This window comes from Diplotaxodon limnothrissa, linkage group LG18 (assembly GCF_057381915.1).
Source record: "Diplotaxodon limnothrissa isolate DT_005_m linkage group LG18, D_limnothrissa_male_GT1.1, whole genome shotgun sequence".
In the NCBI taxonomy this organism is placed as follows: domain Eukaryota; kingdom Metazoa; phylum Chordata; class Actinopteri; order Cichliformes; family Cichlidae; genus Diplotaxodon; species Diplotaxodon limnothrissa.
Window position 1 is genome coordinate 24,781,365 of NC_140613.1, and position 25,300 is coordinate 24,806,664.

The 25,300-nt window shown below is 40.4% G+C and overlaps 4 protein-coding genes across 6 annotated transcripts; 2 read left to right on the top strand and 2 right to left on the bottom strand.

Annotated features, from left to right (window-relative positions):
• The first annotated feature begins 1,411 nt into the window (after window positions 1–1,411).
• Window positions 1,412–4,498, top strand: imp3 (IMP U3 small nucleolar ribonucleoprotein 3). The gene is made up of 7 exons (XM_085377971.1): window positions 1,412–1,588; window positions 1,723–1,830; window positions 2,019–2,093; window positions 2,967–3,046; window positions 3,153–3,204; window positions 3,333–3,405; window positions 3,537–4,498. The coding sequence occupies exons 1-7, from the start codon at window positions 1,452–1,454 to the stop codon at window positions 3,561–3,563; spliced, it is 552 nt and encodes a 183-aa protein (XP_085234097.1). The 5' UTR covers window positions 1,412–1,451; the 3' UTR covers window positions 3,564–4,498.
• A 1,984-nt stretch (window positions 4,499–6,482) lies between these two features.
• On the bottom strand, window positions 6,483–9,610 carry LOC146613711 (vesicle-trafficking protein SEC22b-B-like). Of its 2 annotated transcripts, none has more exons than XM_085377879.1 (5): window positions 9,536–9,610; window positions 7,283–7,392; window positions 7,042–7,202; window positions 6,796–6,939; window positions 6,483–6,634 (listed from the first exon to the last, which is right to left on the bottom strand). In XM_085377879.1, exons 1-5 carry the CDS (start codon window positions 9,608–9,610, stop codon window positions 6,483–6,485), a joined length of 642 nt encoding a protein of 213 aa, XP_085234005.1. The 2 variants fall into 2 exon arrangements, with proteins under 2 accessions (XP_085234005.1, XP_085234006.1); XM_085377880.1 differs by having other exon boundaries at window positions 6,483–6,619; window positions 6,781–6,939.
• Window positions 9,611–12,100: 2,490 nt separating this feature from the next.
• On the bottom strand, window positions 12,101–15,849 carry LOC146613712 (vesicle-trafficking protein SEC22b-like). The gene is made up of 5 exons (XM_085377732.1): window positions 15,697–15,849; window positions 14,277–14,386; window positions 14,015–14,175; window positions 12,845–12,991; window positions 12,101–12,655 (listed from the first exon to the last, which is right to left on the bottom strand). Exons 1-5 carry the CDS (start codon window positions 15,769–15,771, stop codon window positions 12,501–12,503), a joined length of 648 nt encoding a protein of 215 aa, XP_085233858.1. The 5' UTR covers window positions 15,772–15,849; the 3' UTR covers window positions 12,101–12,500.
• Window positions 15,850–15,947: 98 nt separating this feature from the next.
• Window positions 15,948–24,276, top strand: LOC146613713 (uncharacterized protein C1orf21 homolog). Of its 2 annotated transcripts, none has more exons than XM_085378249.1 (6): window positions 15,948–15,978; window positions 17,265–17,409; window positions 20,027–20,106; window positions 21,418–21,488; window positions 21,565–21,628; window positions 23,420–24,276. In XM_085378249.1, the coding sequence occupies exons 2-6, from the start codon at window positions 17,319–17,321 to the stop codon at window positions 23,456–23,458; spliced, it is 345 nt and encodes a 114-aa protein (XP_085234375.1). In that variant the 5' UTR covers window positions 15,948–15,978; window positions 17,265–17,318; the 3' UTR covers window positions 23,459–24,276. The 2 variants fall into 2 exon arrangements, with proteins under 2 accessions (XP_085234375.1, XP_085234376.1); XM_085378250.1 differs by lacking the exon at window positions 15,948–15,978 and adding an exon at window positions 16,250–16,302.
• The last annotated feature ends 1,024 nt before the right edge of the window (window positions 24,277–25,300 follow it).

Here is a 25,300-nt window from a genome sequence, read left to right on the forward strand (position 1 = left end):
GAGAATTCACTACAACAGGACAGGGTAGCACAGCACTGGCAGAACTTCCAAGTCAGTGTGAAGAAATGAAGTCTAAAGTGGAGCTTTGCTCTGCTGATATCTTGAGAAAAGGAGTAATATTACATATAGTGACGTGGAGCAGAGCTGACCTCCATCACCAGAAAACTTTGACGTATTTGTTTGGCGGTAGTTAAGCTGAGCAAACATCACACTCGTAAGGATGCGGACCTGTTGAAGGGCAAACCCACATGTGAAGGGAAGGTGTGAAAGTTAGAGTGAGTGAATGTATGTGCTGGTTATGGTTCCCCCAAATGTTGCTGATAGTGAAACACGGTGTCTCTGAAGGCATCTTCACAGATTTAAAAAGGAAGCAGAAGGTGTTCACTGTTAAAGTTAGCCACAAAAGATGTCTCCGCAGACAATCGGATGTTTAACAGGCTTTTTTAAACAGCAAATTCTTATCTCGGTGAAACTTACCTGTGGGTCTGGAGCTAAGCTTAGGGTGTAGATGACAGGATGTGGGCGCCCGCACTCTTGATGGTCCTGTCCTCGCTTTCTCTTTACTAAAGATTGACTCTCATGGCGCTAAACTAACAGTCAGCATAGCTGTCTCAGCTGTAATTCACGGCACGCTTTTGATTTTTACGCATATAGCAGACGCGGTGCCTCCTCCTCTGGAGGCTACACTCAATGAATGAACCCACGTGTAGCTGAGAAGGACTCAGTTTAGAAGTTTGGTGACACCTGCCGAAATATGACAAAGTAAACAAGAATACACCGAAGGGGGAACAGTTTCACACCAAAGGCCCCTCTTTTGTCCTCAACATATGTAACATATTTTTTAAATATACATAATAAAATGTAATAAATACCCCTAACAAAGGCTAATCACTAAAACGATATTCACATGCACAGCTTTACACCATATTTCGCTGGAATAGTTATTTAAAGCACTTCAATTCCCCTCTGATTCAAGAGCTATCTGTTAACATTTACTGGGCTGTAAAAAAAAAAAAGAATTCAGATATTATCAGTAATTTAAAAATTCATACATCGAAGGAACTTGCTTTAAAACAGATTTGCTACATAAGTACATTTATTCTTTAATTACTGTTATTTCTACAAATGGTAAATAAATGGTAAATGGTCTGTATTTATCTATAACTCTAATAATAACAACCTAGAGTGACTTTCCAATCACATTTGATATTTGTGAGTAAGCAAACGATTACGATTACATTAGTATTAAAAATTATTATTTTAAAAAACCACGAGGTTTCTGTTACAATAAAACACGGTAGCACAGATTTATCATCTGTGCTACCGTGTTTTGTTAGGTTGCGGGGTGGGGGCGCTGTTGCGGGCCACCACCTTCAGTTCTCGATGACGAAGAAGAAAAATAACAGCACGTGCTTCCTGTTTCTCCAGAAGTGGCGTGAAACGCTGTGAAAATGGTTCGTAAATTAAAGTATCACGAACAGAAGTTGTTGAAGAAGGTCGACTTCATCAACTGGGAGGTAGACAACAACCTGCACGAGGTCAAGGTGTTGCGGAAGTATCACATCGAGAAAAGGGAGGACTACACCAAGTGAGTCTGTGGCCGCTAGCTAGCTTTTAGCATCGGTTATTTACACTGTATAGACGTATAAACACATTTTTATACCATATTTCAGCTGATATTTACAAATCACACAGACACCATTTTTTCCTCCTGTGTCTCAGGTACAACAAGCTTAGTCGGAATGTCAGAGACCTGGCCAGAAAAATCAGAGACCTGGATGAGAAAGATGGCTTCAGAGCACAGAGCACACATCAATTACTGGAAAAACTGTAAGGTTTTGGATATTACAGTTATTTAATATGGATAAAATCCTCTTAATGTTAATTCAAGCTGACATCTTTTAACTCTGCGCTTGTTTCCTGTGTGGTTTTGAGCAGATTTTGATTGCTGTGTTGTTTATTGTTTTCTAAACCTTTGTTGATATTACACAGAGAATCTTTTTCTTCCTTCACCTCAGATACAGCATTGGTCTCATCCCCACCAGACAGAATTTGTCCCTCACAGAGAAAGTCACAGCTTCTTCATTCTGCAGGTACATTTATGTGTATATCTTAAACTCATAAAGTGTACTGTACTGTGGAAAAGTCTGGAGGTGCTCCTCATTTTTTATATTTTGCTTCTGAGGCGCCAGAATTTCATGTAATTTTTAAAGTGGTCTTGTGCAAAGTTCTACAGGCTTTCTGAAAGTTCGTTATTGGAGATTGGCTGCTTTTTCACTCATTCTTAGTCCAGTGCTTGTGCCTGATCATTTTGTTTTGCTAAGCCACTTAAAACTGACTTATGAACTGTTCAAGCATAAAGGCTCTTTTGTCACTCCTGGCTTTGAGGCTACATTTCAGCCAGTGGTGTTGGGGATCTTGTCAAATTTCATTTAATTATGAACACAGAAAACTACCATCAGATTTTGATCCACCATGCAGTACCACTTGGAAAACAGGTGATTGGCAATGGCTTCATTTGCCATTCAAGGCTTCTATCCATACCTGGATAGAAGAACACACTATGCAACAGTATCAGTCGTTGATTGGCCTCCCCAGAGTCTGGATCTCAGTGTGTGATCATCTTGATAGAGAACAGAACAAACGTCAGCGAACATCCAAGGAAGAGCTTTGAATGTTCTTCCAGAAGCAAGGAGAAATATTCCTGAACACAAAGAAATGACAAGCAAGCTATGTTGAAGCATGAAGGTGGTCAAATTTTGAGTTTCAAGTTTGTTAGAATTGTACAGACTGTTTATTATATACTATATTTCAATGCATGTTTGGACATGTTTCATTAAATCTCTGCATGTATTTCTCATCTTCCTAGCAAAATATAAAGAAATGAGAGGTGGCTTGAGGCTTTTATACAGTGCTGTGTATAAATGCAAGCCTCTATGTATACTTTGTCTGTGTGATTCCTGCAGGAGGCGGCTGCCCAGCATCATGTTGAATCTTCGTATGGCTCAGAACCTGAAGACGGCAATTACTTTCATCGAACAAGGGCGTATCCTTGACTGCTGTGTTACTGTAAATTGTTATGCTTAACACTTCAGATTTGTCTTCATTCAAGGATTAAAACAGATTCAGTGTTGTCCTTGACTCAGTCACAGATGTGCGTGTTGGCCCGGATATTGTTACAGACCCAGCGTTTCTAGTCACAAGGTTGGTCTCCGGGTATTTAGTCTTCTCACAATATCTTTACCAACACAGAGGGCCTTTGACACAGATGCTTCACTATACTGCACATGTGAAAATGCTGACACTATTACTGTAACTTTTTTAAATGTAAGAAATATGGAAGATTTCGTCACGTGGGTGGACTCCTCGAAGATCAAGCAGCACGTGATGAATTACAATGAAGAGGTGAGTGATTTGTCAGAGTTTGTATGTACATATTTCAGTTACGAATGATTATCTGTTACTTAAATCGACAGTTTTCAGGACTGAATCCGAATTCTGATGCCTTGAAGCTCATCACTGTGTTTCTTTTGCAGCGGGACGACTTTGATATGATGGCATAAATCTGTTCTCCCAAAGTCATTCATCACACTGAGCGATGGAAAGAAGATCTCTGCTTTTTTTACTTTGCTGAGGAAAAACTACAGTGTGGGTTCCTTTTATTATGTAAACTGGGGAAAAAGTGAAAAGTGCTCCTGCGTCCCCAGAACCCAGGACTTACTCGAGCAGTCCGGAGAACAAAGAGGAATTTTACTATTGTCACACTTTGACAGAAGCTCTTGTATTTGAACGGCAGCTGTAAAATGTGTGTCAGTGAGTGTCCAAGTATAACTGATTGTAAAAGTTGAGGTGAGTCTGTATTGTTGTCACTAAAGCTGCAGAAACGCCACTACCACAAGATTTTGTAAACTTTTTTTTAAAAAGATGGGCATACCCTAAACCTACATTTATTCTAATGACCAGCAGGGGGCGACTATGGTGTTTGCCAGTTTTATAGAAGTTTATAGGAAAATGCCTCTTAGCGCCCTCTTTTTGTAACCTCAATAAATGATTCCCTGATGCGTTCATGGACTCAATCACCAGTTCTCAGCCTTAGTTAATACAGCGTGTTTATTTTGTAAGTCATGGTCCTTGTTGGTGTCCAACATCCCTCAGTTTTATTGTGTGAAGGGCAAATGGCAATGGCGAAAAAAGCGTAGCTCGAATTTTAAAAAATAAAAAAGCTTTTCGAACTAGCAGATCATGTCACATATATACACACACACACACACGTACGTCTTTAATACAGCAGTAAGCCTTTGTCGTCTTTGTTCATTTGGGGATCATAAAGAGCAGCTTAGCCTCTGGTCTGACTCGCTTTTTTGTTTTTCTTATTTGTTCTGTGTTTGTGTAAACACGAGCTCCTTGGTTTGTCTATACAGGGATTAACAAATTTATTAGACCCTTTGTACTAAAACAAATTACAAATATTTTAGAAATTTGACAAAAACCTTTTTAGTACGACAAACAAAACATTTTTATTTATTAGGCAAATGCACTCAAACATTCAAAACAGAATTTTTTGTTCAGGAATGCAAGTAATTAACTGTAATTTGACATCTTTATCACAAAATAAAGTGCTCGTCTATTTTTTTCTGATTTTTATTTGTAAAATTGAACTGGAAAATGTGTTTAGTTATATTTATGCACCTATGCATACTGGTGGATAAAAAGTTACAACAAACATATCAAAGATGATTTTGGGAATCACCAGTACTCTTCCTGATATTCTGGGGGGGGGGTTCGTATCAAACAAATGTAAATATCAGACAAAGATAACACAAGTAAGCACAAAGTGCAGTTCCTAAATGCTTAGTGTGAAGTGGAAAAAAATCCAAACCTACATGGCCCTGTGTGAAAAGTGATTGCCCCCTAAACCTAATAACTGGTTGGCTCAGCCATAGAAGCAACAACTGCAATGAGTCTTTCACGTCGCTGTGGGGGAATTTTGGCCCACTTATCCTTGCAGAATTGTTCTAACTCAGACACACTGGAGGGTTTTCCACCATGAACTGCCTTTTTAAGGTCATCCACTCATGATCTTAAAATCGGATTCAGGTCAGGACTCTGACTGGGCCACTCCAAAGTCTTCATTTTGTTTTTCAGAGGCGGACTTACTGGTGTGTTTTGGATCATTGTCCTCTTGTAGAACCCAAGTGTGCTTCAGCTTGAGGTCACGGACACATGGCTGGATATATTTCTTCAGGATGTTTTGGTAGAAGGAAGTCATGGTTCCATTTATCACAAGTCTTCCAGTCCTGAGGCAGCAAAAAATCTGCAGACCATCACACAACTACTGCCATATTTTAATGTTGGCATGATGCTTCTTTTCGTTTGGTTTCCTGTTCTTCGTTTTCGTCTTGCAACTGTGCCATGGATGCCATTTTTGCTCAGTCTCTTTCTTATGCTTGAGTTATGAACTCAGACAAGTGAGGCCTGCAGTTCTTTGGATGTCGTTCTGTCTCTTGTGGTCTTTTGTAATCTCTTGTATGAGTTGTCGCTGTGCTCTTAGGGTAATCCCCCCACCTTCATTTAGAAACTGCATTTTGTGTTTGCTTGTGTTATCTTTGTCTAACACTTAAATTTGTTTGACAATCTGAAACATTTCAGTATGACAAACATACAAAAAAGAAAACCAGGAATGGGATAAAAGACTTTTCCACACCACTGTATAAACAGTGTGTAAAATAAGTGTTGAACATGTCACCAATTTTCTAAGTAAATACATTTCTAAAGGTGCTACTGACATGAAATTCCCACCATATGTCAGTAAAAACCTGTCCAATCCACACAAGAACATCAAACCACAGATGGTCATAAATTATGTGTAGTAATGGGAATGATAGAGGGGGAAAAGTGTTGTACATACTGAAAATAATTGAATGCTTTGTACAAAAGCCTTCGTTGGTGATTACAGCTTCAAGATGCTTCCTGTGTGGGGAAACTGAACAACACATGGTGAGAATTTCATAGCAATAGATCCGCTAGAAATATATTTACTTAGAAAATTAGTGAGGTGTTCAATACTTATTTTACCCTCTTTGTGTGTATATAGAAAGGGCCTGCAACCTTCATGATGTTCACATAAACTGTCATATATAAAACTCAAACAGATTGATTTCTTGGTAAATATTCAACATTTTTAATAACACTTTCTCACACTTGTTTAAACTTTAATTACAAACATCACAGTTTTAAGACTCTAACATCTGGACATGCTTACATGGACTCTCCATCAGTGCTGAAATGCTGCCAGAAGCTCCACCAACCTGTTTATGAGGGAAAGCCAATGTGAAGCAAGTTGGCTAAAAAGGAAACTATTCTGTAACTTTATATGTTTATCACTGGTCCGGCTCACTTCACATCAAAGTGGGCTGTATATGGCACACAATGTATGATTAGTTTAGGTGCCGGTCGAGGAGACGTCCTTGTCCCAGCGTCTATCAGAGCCACCAGAAACGCATGTAGATGATGAGTGTGATGAACACAGCCACAGCTACAGCCTTAGCATAGCCGGGGGAGGTGTTGACATCTTTGGCGTTGCTGCGACAACTTTTTGAAAAGCTGCTCAGGTTGCTGACTTTTTTGGCAATATCTGAGGGGATAAAATCGAAACATTGGGATGAACTGAACATCTCTGAATACATGTACATTGTAATTTGTAAATTGGAATAATAACAAATTGTCTACATAATTCTGAATAGAATCAGCACCTCCCATTTGATGGGATGTGTTACCAACGCCTGCTACACTTACCACAGAGAGGGTCTCTCTGCATGACTTCAGCAATATTTTCCGCCATTATTTTCTGAATATCTTCCAGCTCTTTTTTAGTACTTGCCAAGGTCTTCCGGAGTTTGGTCGACACAGATGGCTTATTCACTTTTTGGATATATGTGTCTGGAACAAGATGTAAGATGCTATAAAAATGTTCATTTTATTTGTTTACAGGGATTAGCGCCATGTCTCTGTGTGATAAAAGATGTTGGACTTCAGTCTTACCAAACTCTATGAAAGAGTAGGGCCTGGATACTGTGGGTACTTTTTTTCCATACTGGACATAAAACTCTTTGCTGAGGTCTTCGAGGTATTCAAAAGCCATCGTTTTGGGAAAAGAAGCCTCGCAGAGGATAATGTAACACACACCCTGGGATATTAAAAAACTGAAACGAGGCCTAACCATTAGTTATATTTGACTCAAGTTAAACCTCACCAAAATTATCAACAAAATGTGTGATCTTACTGAAAGTTCTTGTCCCCGGTATCAAGGGTACAACGTTCTGGACTCTGAGCGTCCAGTTTACGGCACAGCTGCTTGGCCTGGCTCTGGTACAGCAGGAGGTCCCTTTTTGACTGACAAAGGCAGATAAAAACAGATTTGAGCTCATTCTTATCTCACTTAAAGTTAAAATGATTAGTCATTTATGCATTCATCACCAAGTACCCACACAGTGTAAACAGTATAAAATTCAAGAAGCAATGCCTACAAACTCAGAAACTTTATTATACACCTTGCTAGTACCATGTTGGATCCTTTTACCTTTCAAACTGTTTTAATTCGTTATGGTGCAACGTCAGAAGGTGCCGGAAACTGTCCTCAGAGATTTTGGTCCAAGTTGACATGACAGCAACTCAGTTGGTTGCTCAACCATTATGTGACTCTTCTGTTGTATCACATCCCAAAGCTGCTCTATTGGATTAATATCTGATGTCATGTTCAAGAAACCAGTTTGATATGAAATGAGCTGGGGGACATGGTGTGTTATCCTGCTGGAAGCAGCCATCAGTAAATGTGCCAATAAAAGGGTGAATGCAGTTAGCAACAATGCTCAGGTGGTGTTTAAACGAATCAGAATCAATCAAGCTTTATTTGTCACAAGCAGGTTGCCGTGCAGTGAAAATGGGACCCCCCTCCCCTCCCCGACCTTACACACATAACACAGACATCACATGGGGTTACAAGTCGGAGATCGGTAGCGTTACAGAAAAGAACACTGAAATGTACACAACAACGGGAGGGTACAAGAGGAAAAAAAGAGACCTCCACTCATGCTGTGCTTCCATGGTAGGACAGCACGAGAACAGGAAACAAAAAAACTCCTCTGCACAAAAAAAAGCACATGAATGGCCACAGCACAACATTATGACAGACATGACAAGCCACAGGGTTGGGTAGGGGATAGGCGATGCTCAGCTGTGCCAATATTCTCAACATTACACCACCACCAGTAGAATAAACCACTGACACGAAGCAGGATAGATCTATGCCTGCATGTTTTTTATGCTAAATTCTGAGCCTACCATCTGAATGTTGCTGCAGAAACAAAGATTTATGAGACCAGACAACATTTTTCATCTTCTGTTGCATGACTTTGGGAAAGTTTTGTGTAAATTGTAGCCTCAGTTTCCTGTTCTTAGCTGGCAGAAGCAGCACCCAATGCGGTCTTCTGCTCCTGTAGCCTGTCTGCTTCAAGATATGATGTTTTGTGCATTCAGAGATGCTTTATTTCATACTATGAATTTGAAAAACTGTTATTTGAGTTTCTGTCGCCTTCCCTGTCAGCTTGAGCCAGTCTGATCATTATACTGCTCACTGGCTATTTTTCTCTTTCTCTGGTCATTCTTTATAATCCTCTCCCGTGTGGGGAAATCCCAACAAATAATCAGTTCCTACAATATTCAGAGCAGCCTGTCTGACAACAACAATCATTCAACATTCAAAGTCCCTTAAATCACCTTCCTTCCTCATTCTGATGCTCGGTTGTCATCTTAACCATGTCTAAATGCATAGAGTGCATTGAGTTGCTGTCATGTGTTTGGGTGATTAGATATTTACATTAATGAGCAGTTGAACACATGTACATAATACACTATCTGATGAGAGCATGTATACATTATTCTCATCAGAGAGTCGTTCACACGTGGAACCTGCAAAATGTCTGTGTGGAGGAAAACTGAGATACATTTCTTTTTCATGCTTTTCCTTTTAAAGCTTTTTGTGTGAAATTACAAAATATTTACAAAAATATTTGCTCTCATTCACTGGAAAATCACAGTCTGGTAGTCTCTCTATCTGGATTATTTGCATAATTAAACCTGATAATGGGGTACTTTATAAAGAGGTAACGGTGTGATCTGAACCAGCCTTGTTAATATTGCATCTGATTATTTCTTGTAATAAAATGATCCCCACAGTTACAGGCAGAGATAGACTCCTAAGTTTCGCATCATGTTATTAGCACATATTCCATCACATTAGTACTTTTGCAGGATTTTCTGGGACCAGAAAATCTTATATTCAGCTCAACTTTCAGTCGCTTCTCATTTGTAAAACATCTTACACCTAGTGCTGCTCAATAAATTACAACTTGAGCTGAAGCTGCAATAAACTCATGGATCATCCCCTAGAGCACCAAGTGTAAGAAACAAATCCTTTTCTAAGAGGAGTTTGGTGTGCAGGTATCTTCATACTGGGGTCCTCAGCCTTCATTCATACCTGTTCATCCTCCTGTACAGACGCAGCGAGCGGAAGTCCATCTGCCACACGAGTGATCATTGTCAGCAAAATCATGGTGTTTTAAGTTGAGGATCTGCCGTCAGCTAGGGGAGTTTATTATCCAGCCGGGAGAGCGTATTGACTGTCCGATGGAAATCGAGGGATGGCTCGTCTGCCTGCAGTGAGCTCTGCTGTCAGTCAGAGGCAGTGTGCAAAGTATGTGATACAACTGGTTTATCACCTGTACCGATGGTGGTCCATCACCCAGCAGCGGAGAAGAGAAAAAAGTTACACTGTGCACCAGTTATTATTGTTAGTTTTTATTGTTTAAATTCTATCTCTCTATCTACAGTTTCCTCACATTTCTTAAGAACACACAGTACACCATGCTGAGGCCAAGTTTCTAACTAATTGCTCTTTAGGAATCACCTTGTTGGTGCAAAAATACTATTTTATGTTTGTCAGTCTTGACAATCTTTGATATTTTTCACTGATTCATTTATTCATTATATTTCTTTGCAACAGGAAGCTGTAACAAAGTGCCTAAAGATATAATTTAAAGTTGGTTCCTTGGAAGCAAAATAAATACAAATGAGGAATGTCTCGAGAGTTTTGCACAGTACTGTAAACACATACCAAAGTACTCATAACTAATGACATCCTGCTACTGCAACAGGAAGTATATCAGGACGTTTTAAGTACTTTGGCACACATACAGACTCAGAAGGTGAAAGACCAACGTTGCTATCACAGCAGGCAAATAAACAGTAGATGAGACTATTTATAAATTCAAACAAATTAATGAAGCATATTAATCAAAAACATTTTCTGCAATAAAAAGAGGATATTTAAACGTCTCTACAACCGATTAACGAGGCCTTAATATTATGTTGGCACAAACTTACAACTTAGTCTAATTAAAGAACAGGAAACCAGAGGGTGATGCCACAGTGGCTGGCTGTATATCTTTTATATACAGTTTAAAAATGAACAGAGTCTTTGTTGTCTTTCTTCATTTACAGTCAGAGCTCAGTGATTTTCATAAAAGTAATCATAAAAAGCAGCTCAGCCTCGCTGGTCCGACTCGCTTTTTCTGTTTTTCTTGTTTGCTCTGAGTTTGTGTAAACACGAGCTGCTTGGTTTGTCTAAAGAGGGATTAACAAATTTATTAGACGCTCTGTACTAAAAACAAGAAAGCACAAATACTTTAGAAATTTGTTAATTGTTTAAACCAAGTTGCAAACTTGTATGTGATCAATTGAAATAGCAGTTAAAGTCTTTACAGTTCTGAAGAAATTTATTAGATGACCTGACCTAAAAATAAGAAAGTACAGTTTATGAATCTGTCAAAAACTTGTTTAAAATTAAACAGAGGAGAGAGAAATCAATCAACCACAACAATTAATCACAAAAGCACAGCTGGATTTTATCAGACTACCTCCAGAATTGGGAGTGAAGAAGATGGAACAACCTGCCCGAACTGATCGTAGTATCACCACGGGCGTGTTGTTCGTATGAGAGTGACCAACACAACCACACTGGCTGACACAGTTGGATTGATATCTGGGTAATTTGGAGGCCAAATCAACACGTCAAACTCACTGTTGTGCTTCTCAAATTCCTGCTTTGTGGCAGGGCGCATCATCCTGCTGAAAGAGGCCATAGCCATCAAGGAATGCTGTTTACATGAAGGGTGCACATGGTCTTCTACTTAAGAAGGTAGTACGTGTCAAAGTGACATCCACATGAATGACAGGTTTCCCAGCAGAGCATTGCCCAAAGCATCACACTGCCTCCACCAGCTTGCCTTCCTCCCATTGTGCATCATGCTGCCAGGTGTTCCCTGGTAAGTGATGCTCCTTGTATTCAGACACGGTTCTATCAGGACCAGCATGAACTTTTTGGGTAATTTGAGCTACAGTAGCATATCTGTTGGATTGGACCACAAGTGCATCAGTAACCCTGTCGCTGGTTCACCACCGGTCCTTCCTTGGATCACTTTTGATAGATACTAACCACTGCAGACCGAGAACACCTCACACCTGCTCATTTTTCCAGCTTTGAGGACAAAATGTTCACTAGCTCCCTAATATATCCCCACCCACTAACAGCTGCCACGATGAAGAGATAATCAGTGTTATTCACTTCATGTCAGCACTGAAGCCTTGAAGATTTTCACATAAATTGTGTCATATAAAGAAAAGTCAAGCAGATTGATTTCTTGATAAATATTTAACATTTTTAATAACACTTTCTCACGCTTGTGTAAACTTTGTAAACAAACATTCACATTTGATCACAGTTTTAAGACTCTAACCCCTGCACATGCTTACATGGATTCTCATCAGTGCTAACACGCTAACAGAATCTCCAACATCAGTGTGTAGAAACACGAACTCTTTCTGCTCTTAAAGGTGACCTGTCATGCTTGTTTTCTCTTGTATATATAACAGTGCAGATCTCTAATCTGGTCACCTCGGGCACACAGCTCTGCCTGTGAGCACAGACCCACCTGCTAATGAGCAGCAGCCAATGAGAAAAAAGTCAGCTAAAAAAGGTGAAGCTTGCATGAAATTTAATTGAGGCCCAGCGTAAGATCAAGAAGCTTCATTTGATCTTTGACTCACGCAAAACTGCTCTGAAGCTATAAATATGAAACCATAAATGAGCCTGATGGGTCCCCTTTAATGTTTCCAGTATGCACATTTACTATATATAAAAGCCTTTCTATCACACAAAAGCCCATTAAACATCCCAATAAAGACTTACAGCTCAGCTTCTATTGTATAACCCACGACTGAGTAAATCACAGAAAGAACGTCTACATTCAACACAGGTCCGTAAGACTGAAACAGTCTTTAAGACTGTTTCAAGGCACCCTGGTAATAACAGACTGTAACATGAGTTTAAGTGCTCTTCGAGGAGAAACTCCAGCTTCGTGTCGAAATCCTTGTCTGGACGTACATCAGAGCCACCAGAAACGCACGTAGAAGATGAGCGTGACAAACAACACTGCCACAGCCGCAAACTTAGCATAGGTGGAGCGAGTGTTGAGATATTTGGCATCCTTGTGGTACTTTTCTGCCATGTTGGAGAGATTGCTGGCTTTTGTGCAGATAGCTGAGAAACAAATAGGATGAAGGAAACATTAATTTTGTTCTGATTGGTAATTTTGATCAGAATCTCCCATTTGATGGCATGTGTTACCAGCACTGGCTACACTTACCACAGAGAGAGTGTCTGCAGGACTTCATCAATATTTGCCACCATTATTTTCTGAATATCATCCAGTTCTTTTTTAGTACTTACCAGAAAGAGCTTCTCCTCTCTGCAGGACCTCCTCAATATTTCCAACCATAATTCTCTGGATGTCCTGCAGCTCTGTGTTAACACTGCTCAAGGTCCTCCGAGCTCTGCTGTCCACATATGACTTCTTAACTTTCTGGATGTAGGTGTCTGGAACAACATGTAGGATACTATAAAAATTTTCTTTCTTTTTGTAGAAAGTGAGTAGTGTCACTTATTTGTTTGCGATGCATCCAGAAAGTATTCACAGCACTTCCCTTATTCTAAATTTTGTCACATTACAGCCTTATTCCAAAATAGATTAAATTCATTTTCACCTCAAAATGACATAATAGCAAAGTGAAAAAAGATTGAAAGTCCTGAAAATTTGTAACAAATAAAACAATCTAAAAATAACACACATAAATATTTGCAGGCTTTGCAATGACTCCCAATTTTGAGCTCAGGCGCATCCTGTTTCCACTGACCATCTGTTAGATGTTTGTACACCTTGATTGGAGTTCACCTGTGGTAAAGTCAGGTCATTGGATATGATTTGGAAAAGCACACATCTTTCTATATAAGGTCCCACACTTGACAGTGCATGCAAGAACACAAACCAAGCCATGCCCAACTCCAAGGAGTTGTCTGTAGACCTCCAAGACAGGATTGTGTCGAGGTACAGATCTTGTGAAGGGTGCAGAAAAACAGATAGACAAAGCTCCAGCATTGCTCTGTGGGGAGGGGGGAATCTTCCAGAAGGACAACCATTTCTGCAGCACTCCAGAAATCAGGACAGATTGGTAGAGTGACCAGAGGGAAGCCACTCAGTAAAAGGCACATGACAGCCCACCTGGAGTTTGCCAAAATGCACCTGAAGGACTTTCAAACCTTGAGAAACATAATTCTCTGGTTTGGTGAAACAAACATTGAACTCTTTGGCCTGAATGCCAAGCATCATGTCTAAGCATCACCTGGCCAATACCATCGCTACAGATTGTCGCTGCTTTAAATTTCTGTTGCAGACTTTTTTCACTTTGCCATTGTGGGGTATTGTGTAAAGAATTCTGGGGTGAAAAATAAAGTTAATCTATTCTGGAATAAGGCTGTAACATGAAAAAATGTGGAACAAGTAAAGAGCTGTGAATACTTTTCAAATGTACTGTATTAAAGGATTTTTAACACCAGTCTCACCAAACTCTATGAAAGAGTAGGGCCTGGTTACTGTGGGTATTCTCCTTCCATACTGGTCATAAAACTCATTGCTGAGGTCTTCGAGGTATGCAAAAGCCATCTTTCTGGGAAAAGAAGCCTCGCAGAGGGACAGGTAGCACACACCCTGGGATATTAAAAGGCTGAAAATGAGGCCAAACCATTAATGATTTTATGACCTTTGTGATTCAAGTTAAAGCTCACCAAAATTATCTACAAAATGTTCTATGCTGAGTGATCTTACTGAAAGTTCATGTCCCCAGCCTCGAGGGTGCAGCGTTCTGGACTCTGAGCGTCCAGTTTACGGCACAGCTGCTTGGCCTGGCTCTGGTACTGCTGGAGATCTCTTTCTGACTGACAAAGACAGATAAAAACAGACTTAAGCTCATTCTTATTCATATTTAATTACTTTAGTCGTTTGGTCATTGCATATTACCCACACAGTGTAAACAATATGTTCAAAAGGTCATTCATTGATCTGTAGTTTCATTACAGAATCACATCCACAGAAAAGCCTGTAGCTGGATACAGAGAATTAAACCTAACAACCACTGGTGATGCGGCCTGCTCTCTGCAGTAATCAGGGGACTCAATTCAGGTTCACAGTTCAGGGATATTCAATTACTGTTTGGACCTTGTCCCTTTCCTCCCTATTACTTATGTGGATCCATGAGAATGTAGGAATTTAGTTATTGTCCTGTTCTGTCGCTGTAGTCAATGTTCACACGTGCTCACGTCCAAACATTCAACAACTTGCTGAATGTTTGTTCACGGTATTGCAGCTTCACCAATGTTCATAAGTTGTCTATTGCCATAGAGTGGAGATTTCGTTTTCTCCTTAAGTAAAGCACGCTAAAGACAGAAAGAGTTTGCATTTGTGCACTTTATACTGCGTAATCCATGCCATCTTATATTGTTGCCTTGGTTTGCTGTTTTTGGCTGACAGGAGTGGTACCCAGTGGGGTCTTCTGCTGCTGTAACCTTTTTGCTTCAAAGTTTGACGTGTTGCACGTTCAGGGACGCTCTTCTGCATAACATGATTGTATTAATTATACTGTTGCCTTACCGTCAGCTTGAACCAGTCTGGACATTCTAACAGTCACTGGATATTTTATGTTTCTCTTTTAATTTCTTGTTTTAAAACCTAGAGATAGTTGTGTGGAGAAATCTCAGTAGATCAGCAGGTTTTTAAAATCCTCAGACCACCCCGTCTGGCACTCCCACGCCACGTTAAAAGTTACTTAAATCACTTTTTTTCCTCCTGCATTTGATGTTCGGTTTTTAAATACAGCTATTAAATAAAGTATCACTTTAAAGTTCAGATCCCCACAGTTGCATACAGAATAGTCCACCACATTAAAATCTAAACTAACAGGTTTCACAGTTAAATTTAAAAAGACATGACATTAGCACTTTGTAGACATTTTTCTGTCGACTGGGACCAGAACAAACTGCTCTTATGTTCAACTCAACTTTCAGTTGTTTGTATAAAATACGATACACTCAGTGTTCCTCAATAATTACAACTTTAGCTAAAGCTGAAATAAAATCGCGACATTATCTTCTAGAGCACCAAGCGTGTAAAAAAAAGCACACTATTATTGTTTAAAGAACAGTTTGATGTGCAGGTATCTCCATACGAGGGGCTCAGCTTTCATTCATACCTGTTCATCCTCCTGTACAGACGCAGCGAGCGGAAGTCCGTCTGCCACACGAGCAACCATTGTCAGTAAAATCATGGTGTTTGAGGTCGGGGATCTGCTGTCAACTGGAGAGAGTCAACTTTATAACTTTGTACGTCTTTTTTGCCTGTTCGATAACGCAGGATAAACGCTAAATGCGTTGGACGGAAGCTTACGGTGCGCCCGCGAAATAGGTCCGACTGGCAACCGGCAACATTCACAAGACCGCCCTACCCGGAGTCGTCATTTTTCAGTCGCGTAGAGGTATGCTGTGGTTCCTGGGACGCTAACTGGGTTTCTTTGTGTGTATTTCCCCTGAAAAACAAGCCCGCATGAGCCGTGTTTTGAGTCGCCGGTGTATCCCCTGCCGAGCAGGCGCTGTTGGGTCACTCTGAGCGGGTATGGGGTCACGAGCTCCAGCAGCGCGTGCAGTAGACAGCTGGCAGACGGAGCGCCTGCACCTCCACTGCTGATGCCCGTGTGTGCTGGGCTCAGACATGCAGATGCGGTCTGGCTGGCTTCTCCGTCTAGACTGAAGTCTCCCTGAACTAAAAAAAAAAAACAGAGAAGCATGGACACACCAGAGAGGTAATCTAGCTCCGAGAGCGCAGCACTTACAATCTCATTTTTTGCTTTATTTTTATTTTATCTGTCTGAGGTCGTTTTCCTGTTGGCCGTGGAATCGTAGGTCCCCCCCCCCCTATTTGTATAAGTCCCCTGGATGAGAAGATTGTGGCTATTCTGCGGCTTTAAAAGCAGTTCTTCTCTATTTGCTTGTCTACAACTAAATGTGTCGCGAGGAGATGTCGCTTTTTAATTTTTTTTATTGTATTTATTTATTTATTTATTTTTATCTGTGTAAATGTGCAAATTAAAGCCAGTCGTAAGAAGGCTTGTTTAGGGTGCGGGAACAGCTGAGTCCCCTACAGCTGGACCCCGCAGGATCATTCATAACATAAGGGGATGAAGCACTTTGTATTTTCCAGAGCCTAATGCAAAGCACTTAGCGTGCGATCAAGTGATTAGGTGTAACAGACTGTTAGCCATATTTCTGTGGCTCCTATAGCCCGGTGTAACGGTGAGGATGGGAACATTTGTGCGCAGTCGCTTTAATCCTCTGAGCGCCACAGAAAGCCCCCATTCGCTAATAAAAATGACCCGGCGGCTTGGCACAGTGGCATCCCAACACCCTGAATGGCCTTATTGTTGCGGTGCAGCTGGCACCGCCGTGCGCACGCTGTGGCTGCCAGAGCGACGTGTGCGTGATTCATAACCAGGAGAAACCATCCATTATACTGTCTCTGGTAGAATAGTTGAAGATGCCCGCGTGTTTTAATTCTAGGGTGGGGCGCTTCATGACTAATTGATTATGGAAACAGTGATTCTCATGGCTGGAGTTCGGGGACATTAAGGCTAGTTTGCATTTCTTTCCTGTGCACTGATCGTGATCCCCAGAGACAAAATCTTCAGTTTCCCCCCTCCTGTGTGATCCCTTCGCCTTATCTAAGTATGGGTCGTCACTTCCTCATAACTGTCCTCCGCTACCCCAGGTGTGCCTGTCATGCTCGGGGCTGAGGTAAAGAGCAGCTGAGGAGAAGAAGGAGATGGGCTGCACTTCGGCCAAGCAGGTGTCTGCCGTGCCCAACGGTGAGGAGGAGCAAAATAAAGCCTACAGCAACGGAGACCTCCTGTCTGGTGAGTCTGTCTATGCAAAAATTACCTTTACATTCATATTTCTCACATACCTGTTCAGGTACTTTCTGAAAATACTGTAATTTCTAAGATGACTTTAGGTCTGTTAGGAATAATAATAAGACTGTCAGCGAATGTGCCACAACATTTTACTAACAGATCTGTAAAATGTGAAAAATACATGCTATTAAGGGTTATTATAGTAACAATTTTTTTAAATGAAATGCTTAAAAGAAATAAAGATGAACTACCTTTAAGTTTATCCTTTATTGACACAGCAAGCATGAGGAAGCTTTGCCACATTTTCTGAGATTCAGGATGTTTACCTGACTGGGAGTCTTGTGTTTGTATTGTAATGTGTTCTGAACTTTAGTATGTGGCACTGACAAACAGCAGTTTGGTACAATAATAATGTAACAATAACTTAACAACAACAACAACAACAATTTATATAACAATGTCACAAGGTGCTTCAAATAAAAAGTTTAAAACAAAATCAGAGAACTAGTTAAAAACATGAAATAAAAAGGCAAGGCTAATATGAACATACTAGAGGGGGCTAACAACATTTATTAAACATTTTCAATTAAAACATTTTAAGAGGTTTTAAAGCAAATTAAGACATTTCCATTCTCATCTCAGACAGCAGACTGTTCCACACTTGGCAGCAGCCCTCTGTTCTTTATTTATTAGTTGAGGCCTTGGAATAACCAGCAGAGCCGCATTCACCGATCTAAGTAAACACTCAGGCACATAAGTGGTTAATATGTTTCTGATGTACTTTGGAGCAAAGCCATTTAAAGCTTTAAAAGTTATAAGTAAAATTTTAAAGTCAGTATGACTTTGAAAAGGCAGCCCAGCTCCAGAGTGATGTGTTCCCATTTCTTGCTTCCTGTTACGATCTGAGCAACACCGTTCTGCCTCATCTGGAGTCAGTGAAGTGAGCGCTAAATGATGGCACTGTAAAGAGCCTTGTAATAATTAATGCAAGAAAACAAATGCATGTGTAGGTAGCAGATTTTTTTCACATCAAAGCTGCCATTGTTAGCTTTAAAAAGAACATAGACAACTAGTATATGATATAATTAATGCAGATGAATAGATTTTTAAGTCTGATGGGTTATTGTACAGCAGGAAGACATAGACCTGTGTGTCATTTGCATATCAGAGTTAATGACTCTGTCACTGTGAACGATCAGGCTGAGAGGAAGCGCGTTCCTTTAAAAAAAGACGTGGGCTAAGGACCGAGCCCTGAGGAACGCCACAGTTAAAATCAGTCACAGAGGCATCTACATCACTTGCATGTAAATGCGCCTCAATAACAGTTTTTGTTGACCTGGGTTCCACAGGAGGTCTCGTCTGAGCTCCTCGTCCATGTAGACATGATTACATCACATCGCTCCTGCTGAATCCCCCCCCCCCAGTTATAGCACTGCAAACGTGGCCAGCAACAATACCCGGATAGGCTGTGGCATCCAAACTATGGCTGAGTGGGTTTTTAAGGAGCTCAAAATACGCCAAGAAAACATTCTCCACTTCATTACCCCACCAGCAGCAGCCTTTACACAAGGCAGGCCTGGTCCACTGATTCATGCTGTTGACACCAAATTGTGACCCTCCAATCTGAAGACTCAGCAGAAATCAAGATTAAACAGAGCTGTAATGGTGTCTGTGCCTGCTGCAGTTTTCACAGTAAATATTGGTTATCTGAGATTCTGTAGCCATTCAATCACAGTCTGGCCATTGTCCTTTAATCACTCTCATCAATGGAGAGTGATTAAAAGCTGGAGCGCATGGAGGATGCGCAGTGCAGGACAGCTGCTCATTGGATGGGTTTTTAATTTTCCAAAGCATGCTGGGTAAACAAAGACTTGTGTTGAAAATCCTCGAAGATCAGCCGTTTCAGAAATACAAGCCAGTCCATCTGGCACTTACAAAAATACAGCGTTTGTGAAATAAGTGAAGTGATCTGCATCAGCACGAGCTAATGTATTACACTGCAGCCACACGATCCGGCTGATTGGGTAATTACATCAAGAAGCAGGTGTACAGCTTTTCCTAATAAAAGGTGTATTGGTTATATTAAGGTGTATATATAAGTAAAGGTACAAAACATGTCACATCTGTTTTTGTAACAGTCTAAATTAAAAAATTTAAATAAAGAAGTTAGTCAAACCTGTAGTCAGGTAGCTGTATGAAACCTGTAACACGCAGGTTATCGTCTTACATCTGAATTAATGTGATTGCTTCTATAGATGAACAGTAACAGTCTATGTGCCATATCTATATTTTCATTTCTTCTTTTCCAAATGTGCAGCGTGGGAGAGGTTGAGAAGAGGGGGACTGCTCATGTGTGAGGCAGAAAATGGAGAGGAGAATCAGGCTAACAGCTCGTGTGTTTGCAGCTTGCCAGCCATTGTTAAAAGAGGATTTAGTCTAGAGTGTGAGAATTCAACCACATAATTACTTTACCAAGTACTGAACTGTGAGAACTATTAACCTCGGAGGATTGTGGTGATCGGAGCGGCCATGAGTGGGTCATCCTCTGCGTGCCTGCTGTCTGCTGCTGCTGTCGCGTATTAATCAGAGATGTGCTCCTCTGTCTCCCACTCTGTCACAGATGAGTACAAGATGAAAGGAGTGGAGAAAGTCAAGTACATCAGCGGAGAAGAGGCGGGAGAGGACGGCCAGGAAAGCACGGTGCGTGGTTTTTCTTTTGTCCTCTGTGTTTTTTATTTTGTCTTTAGTGGAGTATTTAATGGCGGCTTGTAAAAACACAGTCAGTTTGTTCGGGGTAAGTTGTGACGCGAACCTCAGGATCACACGAACTCAGCTGAGGCTTTAGAGCACCGTGCAGCATCGATTTGCATGTTAATGAGGAACTACTGTAACCCAATAATGCAGGAGGACAGAGGAGCTTCCATATATACTTGGCACCGATTATATAAAAGTGATACTTTTGGATAGAAAGTGTTTTTTGTTACATTTTTTCATTATTTGACAGGCGATATGGACATTATGAAAATTTCTTAATACAAAATAAATAAATGAAAATCAACATTAAACTGAATGAGCTGATATTTTAATTTAAATTTACTTAATCTCCCTATTTATCTTTTTATGTTAACTTCCTTATTACTCCCATTCTTTTTATGATTTTAAATGCATTTATTTCTGAGTTATGTAACCCTTTTCATTTTCTTTCGCTTTCCTAAAATACATTTATTTCTGTTTTTCTTTATGCATTTTTGCTCCATAATGTAAATGACAAGGCTACGTGTCACTTTGTTAACCTTTCACCCAGTTTTACAGTCATCCTTTGTTCCCACAACACTAACCACTCAGATGATCACAAGAACTGAGATACTGTATCTAGCCAACAGAGGAAAAACTGCATATATAAATAGGTATAATACAGTGGCCCTCATAGGTCAAGCGCACAGCAACTTAAGAAAACATCTGCAAATAGAAAAATGCTTCCAAAGCACACAAAACACAATGGAAATAGCAAAACTGCAGCAAAAGCTAAACAAGTGATAAAAATCACAAAAAATGGAAGTATTTCTGGGAACAGATGGACCAGCTGTGGAAGTGGTGAACACTTCTGGTATGTTTTGGGGGATTGAAATATATTTATTTAGTTATTGGTGGCGCTTTATTCTGTTTGCTGGTGTTTTCTTAAGTGTCAATGCGTTTGACCTTTCAGGGCTACCATAGTAGGTAAAGGAAAGTTACAAATCTGAAAGCAATAGCATAAAATTAATAAAAATGCAAACAAAAACAAAAGCAAACATTTATTTTCAGTTTCCTTCTATTGCTTTTAAGTGCATAATAATTTCATTGTTGAGTCAGTCATTTTTACATTTTAGCACACTGGGATCTCCATAATTCAAAAATGATTTAGTTTTGCATTTCTGTGTTTTTCAGGCTTCTTTATAAAAGAGCAGAGGTGAGCATTTGATGGTGTTGTTCACTGTCCTCAATCATTTATCTGTGTGTTTGATACTGCAGGAAGTAAGTGCTCTCCTTGATAAAGCTCCGCACGGAGATGAAACAGGATCAAATGGAAATGGAAAAATTCTGTAAGTGACTGACTAATGGTTTTGTTTGTGCTATCATGCTGTCAGCCTCTAACCTGGTCTCCTTCCCTCCTCGCAGGAGCATCCACTCCTCGGAAAGTCAGCAAGAATTCTTCCGGATGTTAGATGAAAAAATTGAAAAGGTAAAGAATGACAAACCTTTACTGGAGATCTATTTATGTTTTTGTGTCTTTGTAAGGAAAAAAACAGGTTAAATAACATAATGGAAGTTAATCCTATTGGTGCTGCAAATCTGTAGCAAGTGAGGACACAGCAGACGAGATAATGATACTGCAAAACAATCTCAATCTGTCACGTCCACTCTATTCTCCCACTGTGGTTATTTAAAGGGATATTGGCTGTGCTGCCAGATCCTGAAATATTATACCACTGTGTGCCACAGAGCTCAAAAATACTTTAAAAACCTATACGAGAACATTTACGTCACTCTTTTGCAAAAGAACTGTGGTTTATTTTGAGATTATCCCACTGTCCTGCTGCTGGAAAAACTCATAGAGACCAAAATAACTGTTAATGTGTAGCTGAAAGTCGTCATAAACGCCTGCTTCAGTAAGATTTTCCAAAATGTAAAGAGGCCTCTTTAAGTGCGTGCCTGAATTTCCGCTGCTTGACTCCATTTAAGCTGAAAAAAGTCATTTCCTTTCATTCATGTTTGACTGAGACCTTGCTGCAAATATTTCAACAAAATGCTGCGTTATCTTTGCACGGTGGGGCTGCAAAATAATTTAGCATTCCTCCTTGTCAACACATGCACAAATGAACCGATTAGTTGTGTGCATTAGTCATTTTTTTGCAGACTGAAAGCATAACTTTGTGGTGACTGAGTCAGACTCTAGGGAATTTGCAGTGGCATTGTTGTTACTCCAAAACTTTGTTGCTTGTTGCTAAACACTTAATTGGCTGAAAAAGCTGAGAGGAGACAGCAGCTCATACTCATAACACTAGAAAGCTAGAACAAGAAAACTAATTAAAAGGCATTGGCTTTCACATTTTTTATACCTTAAAGCAGAGGTGTCCACCTCCAGGCTTCAAGTACCAGTGTCCTGCAGGTTTTAGATCTCTCCCTGGGTCAACACACCTAAATCACATGATTAGTTCATCACCAGGCCTCTGGAGAACTTCAAGACATGTTCAGGAGGTAATTTAGCCATTTAAATCAGCTGTGTTGGATCAAGGACACATCTAAAACCTGCAGGACACTGGCCCTTGAGGCTTGGAGTTGGACATCCCTGCCTTAAAGCATGCTGGTAAATACCCATAACTAACTGGGAGCTTTTATTTTGAAAAGCAGTGACTCTTAAGATGTAAACTACATGGTTTTATTTTGAAAATACCGTAGTGTCAAAGCATCTTGATGTCTAAAGAGTAATTGGATGTTTTATGGTGAAAAGAAAAAAAGTGACTTTAAAGCACTTTATTAGATTTTATTTATTTTTTAAAATCAGATTTCATCCTAACAGAGGTGCTTTCTGCTGCCCCCCTTGTATTTCAAGGGGTTGCCACACTGGATGAATGTGCATATTAATTTGGAACAGACGTTACCAGATGCCCCTGGGACCGGCCTAGGAGTGCATTAGCTTGCGACCACTAAGGCTGGACGTGTTTCTCGATCTTTGCATGTAAGGTGAATGTGTTTACCACTACAGCTCTGAGCCACCAGCTGTGGGCACCTTGGTATTTTCCCATATATATAAGTGAGGGGTTCTGTCATTTCCACAGCTGGTCCATCATGTTATTGTCTCCCCAAAATCTCACAAATACAGTTTGTGAGATTTTGGGTGTTTTTTCTACTTCCCTTGTGCATTTTACATTTGCCCCACCACGATACATGTCGGTTTACACAAAATGTTATAACTGTAAAACTAGTTGTATCTGGCTAATACCTGAATACTCTGCGCGTGTGTCGTATCCAGGGCCGGGATTACTGCTCAGAAGAGGAGGATATGACATAATCCGGTTGTCACAAATCCACACGTCCCAGTATGAGAAACTGTCCAGCATTATGGATAGACTGTGTCCCAGAGGACTCTTTGATGTATGTGCACGCCCGAGAAGGAAGGAGTATTGAAACTAGCACTTTTTTCTTTTTGCCCTCCTGCCACTACCCACTCGTCTGACCAAGTTCCAGAAAGATCATGACGGAAATCAGCGCCGTGGTTCTCCCAAGAGTGACATGAGATTTGAAGCCATTACAGGGTAACGGAGGATCTAACACTTTTCTTTCCTTGCTGGAATTTCTCAGTATAAATAGCTGTCACCGAGACTTACTATACACATGTGAAAGACGCAGACTGCTGTCAGTGTGAATTTCCGGCAACAGGAACAACCACTGCTCTTGTGGACACTGACTCAAATAGAAAATAATGCCCTTGCATCGTTTAATCCTTGAAAGCCTCTGCGACAAGTCAACGGGTTGGAAACTTCCTGCATTCCAAGACGCAGTACAGACCTCTTTTCTACAGTATGTTGGCCACTCCAGTGTTTGTCTGCTCATATTTGTTTCTGTTCTGATGTAGAGTATTTATGTTGAATAAGGCTCAGGGTTGAAGTGTTGTAATCTTTGTCTCATGTAGTTAAGTCTTTCCCCTCATTAGAACACTGTTACACCATTAAAAGACGCACACACACACGCTGTCACACATGGGTTACAGATAGAGCCCTCTCTAGTGTCTGATTCATATAAGCCTAAGAGGTGAACACCACAACTTCACACAAGTCTCATTATGTATCTGATTCACCGGTGTTATGTTGTTGTGTTCGGTTTCTTTGTTTTGGGGGTTTTTTTTTGGTTTTCTAGGAAAAATAAAAGTGATTTAAGTAATTTATTCCCATTGTTGTGTTGTTTTTAAAACAACCTGATGGCGATAGCCATGATGAATTATTTTACGCGATGTATTCATTACCACATTACTATGTCAACCACTTGTAGTAAATACAACCGTACTATAAAAGTGCACTGTAACTAGTGAAAACACTGGAATTGGGAGATACAATCATTTGTAGACAGCTCTTTGAGATGGACTCAGTGTTGAGAGTTATTGCAGTATATAGGAGCATCAGTACTTCTCTGTAAAACCATTTTCATCCACTCGTCTTTACAACATTGCTTCAGTTCATGAAGGTTTAGTCAGGTTGAGGTCTGGACTTTGACTTGGTCATTGCAACACCTTGATTGTTTTCTTTTTCAGCCGTTCTGTTGTAAATCTGCTGCTGTGCTTGGAATCATTGTACTGCTGCGTGACCCGTTTTTTTGCTGTCGCTGAGATGGCCACGTTTTACTATAGTATACTTTGGTGGAGTTCATGGTCGACACATCAGTGGATGTAAGGTGCTCCTGTAGCTACAAAATAAGCCCAAATCATCACCCCTCCACCACCGTGCTTGACAGTTTGTAGGCGGTCTCTGTGCTGGTATGCCGTTTGGTTTTCAACGTGTGGAAAAATATCTCCACTTTGGCTTCATCTGTTCAGAGGACGTTGTTGCCCAAGTCTTGTGTTTGTTCAGATGGAGCTGGGCTGGCATGTTCTGTCAAAGTGAGCAGGTCTTCTGCCAACTTTTCCAAACAAGCTGTACTTGGTCAGTCTGTTTCTAACTTTACTGTCATGAAGTTTAACATGTTACACGCTGAGGCTGATGTAGAGTCTGAGATTGCACGGTCTGAGTTTACTGAGATGTCCACTGCTTAGATCGAATCATTATGCATCTTTCTCACAGGAGGAGGATGGACATCAAAGTGTTTGTAACTCTTCCCAGATTGATGAGCAGCAATAATTACTTATTTAATATCACTGTCG

Coding starts and splice junctions, on each gene's coding strand:
- imp3 (XM_085377971.1), top strand. CDS start 1,452: ATGGTTCGTAAATTAAAGTATCACGAACAGAAGTTGTTGAAGAAGGTC. Junction 1,589..1,722: donor AAAAGGGAGGACTACACCAA/GTGAGTCTGTGG, acceptor CCTGTGTCTCAG/GTACAACAAGCTTAGTCGGA. Junction 1,831..2,018: donor CATCAATTACTGGAAAAACT/GTAAGGTTTTGG, acceptor CCTTCACCTCAG/ATACAGCATTGGTCTCATCC.
- LOC146613712 (XM_085377732.1), bottom strand. CDS start 15,771: ATGATTTTACTGACAATGGTTGCTCGTGTGGCAGACGGACTTCCGCTC. Junction 12,992..14,014: donor CTACTCTTTCATAGAGTTTG/GTGAGACTGGTG, acceptor ATGTTGTTCCAG/ACACCTACATCCAGAAAGTT. Junction 12,656..12,844: donor GAGAGGAGAAGCTCTTTCTG/GTAAGTACTAAA, acceptor TTTGTTTCTCAG/CTATCTGCACAAAAGCCAGC.
- LOC146613711 (XM_085377879.1), bottom strand. CDS start 9,610: ATGATTTTGCTGACAATGATCACTCGTGTGGCAGATGGACTTCCGCTC. Junction 7,393..9,535: donor CTGTACAGGAGGATGAACAG/GTATGAATGAAG, acceptor TGCCTTTGTCAG/TCAAAAAGGGACCTCCTGCT. Junction 7,203..7,282: donor ACCGGGGACAAGAACTTTCA/GTAAGATCACAC, acceptor GCCTCGTTTCAG/TTTTTTAATATCCCAGGGTG.
- LOC146613713 (XM_085378249.1), top strand. CDS start 17,319: ATGGGCTGCACTTCGGCCAAGCAGGTGTCTGCCGTGCCCAACGGTGAG. Junction 17,410..20,026: donor CAACGGAGACCTCCTGTCTG/GTGAGTCTGTCT, acceptor ACTCTGTCACAG/ATGAGTACAAGATGAAAGGA. Junction 21,489..21,564: donor AATGGAAATGGAAAAATTCT/GTAAGTGACTGA, acceptor CCCTCCTCGCAG/GAGCATCCACTCCTCGGAAA.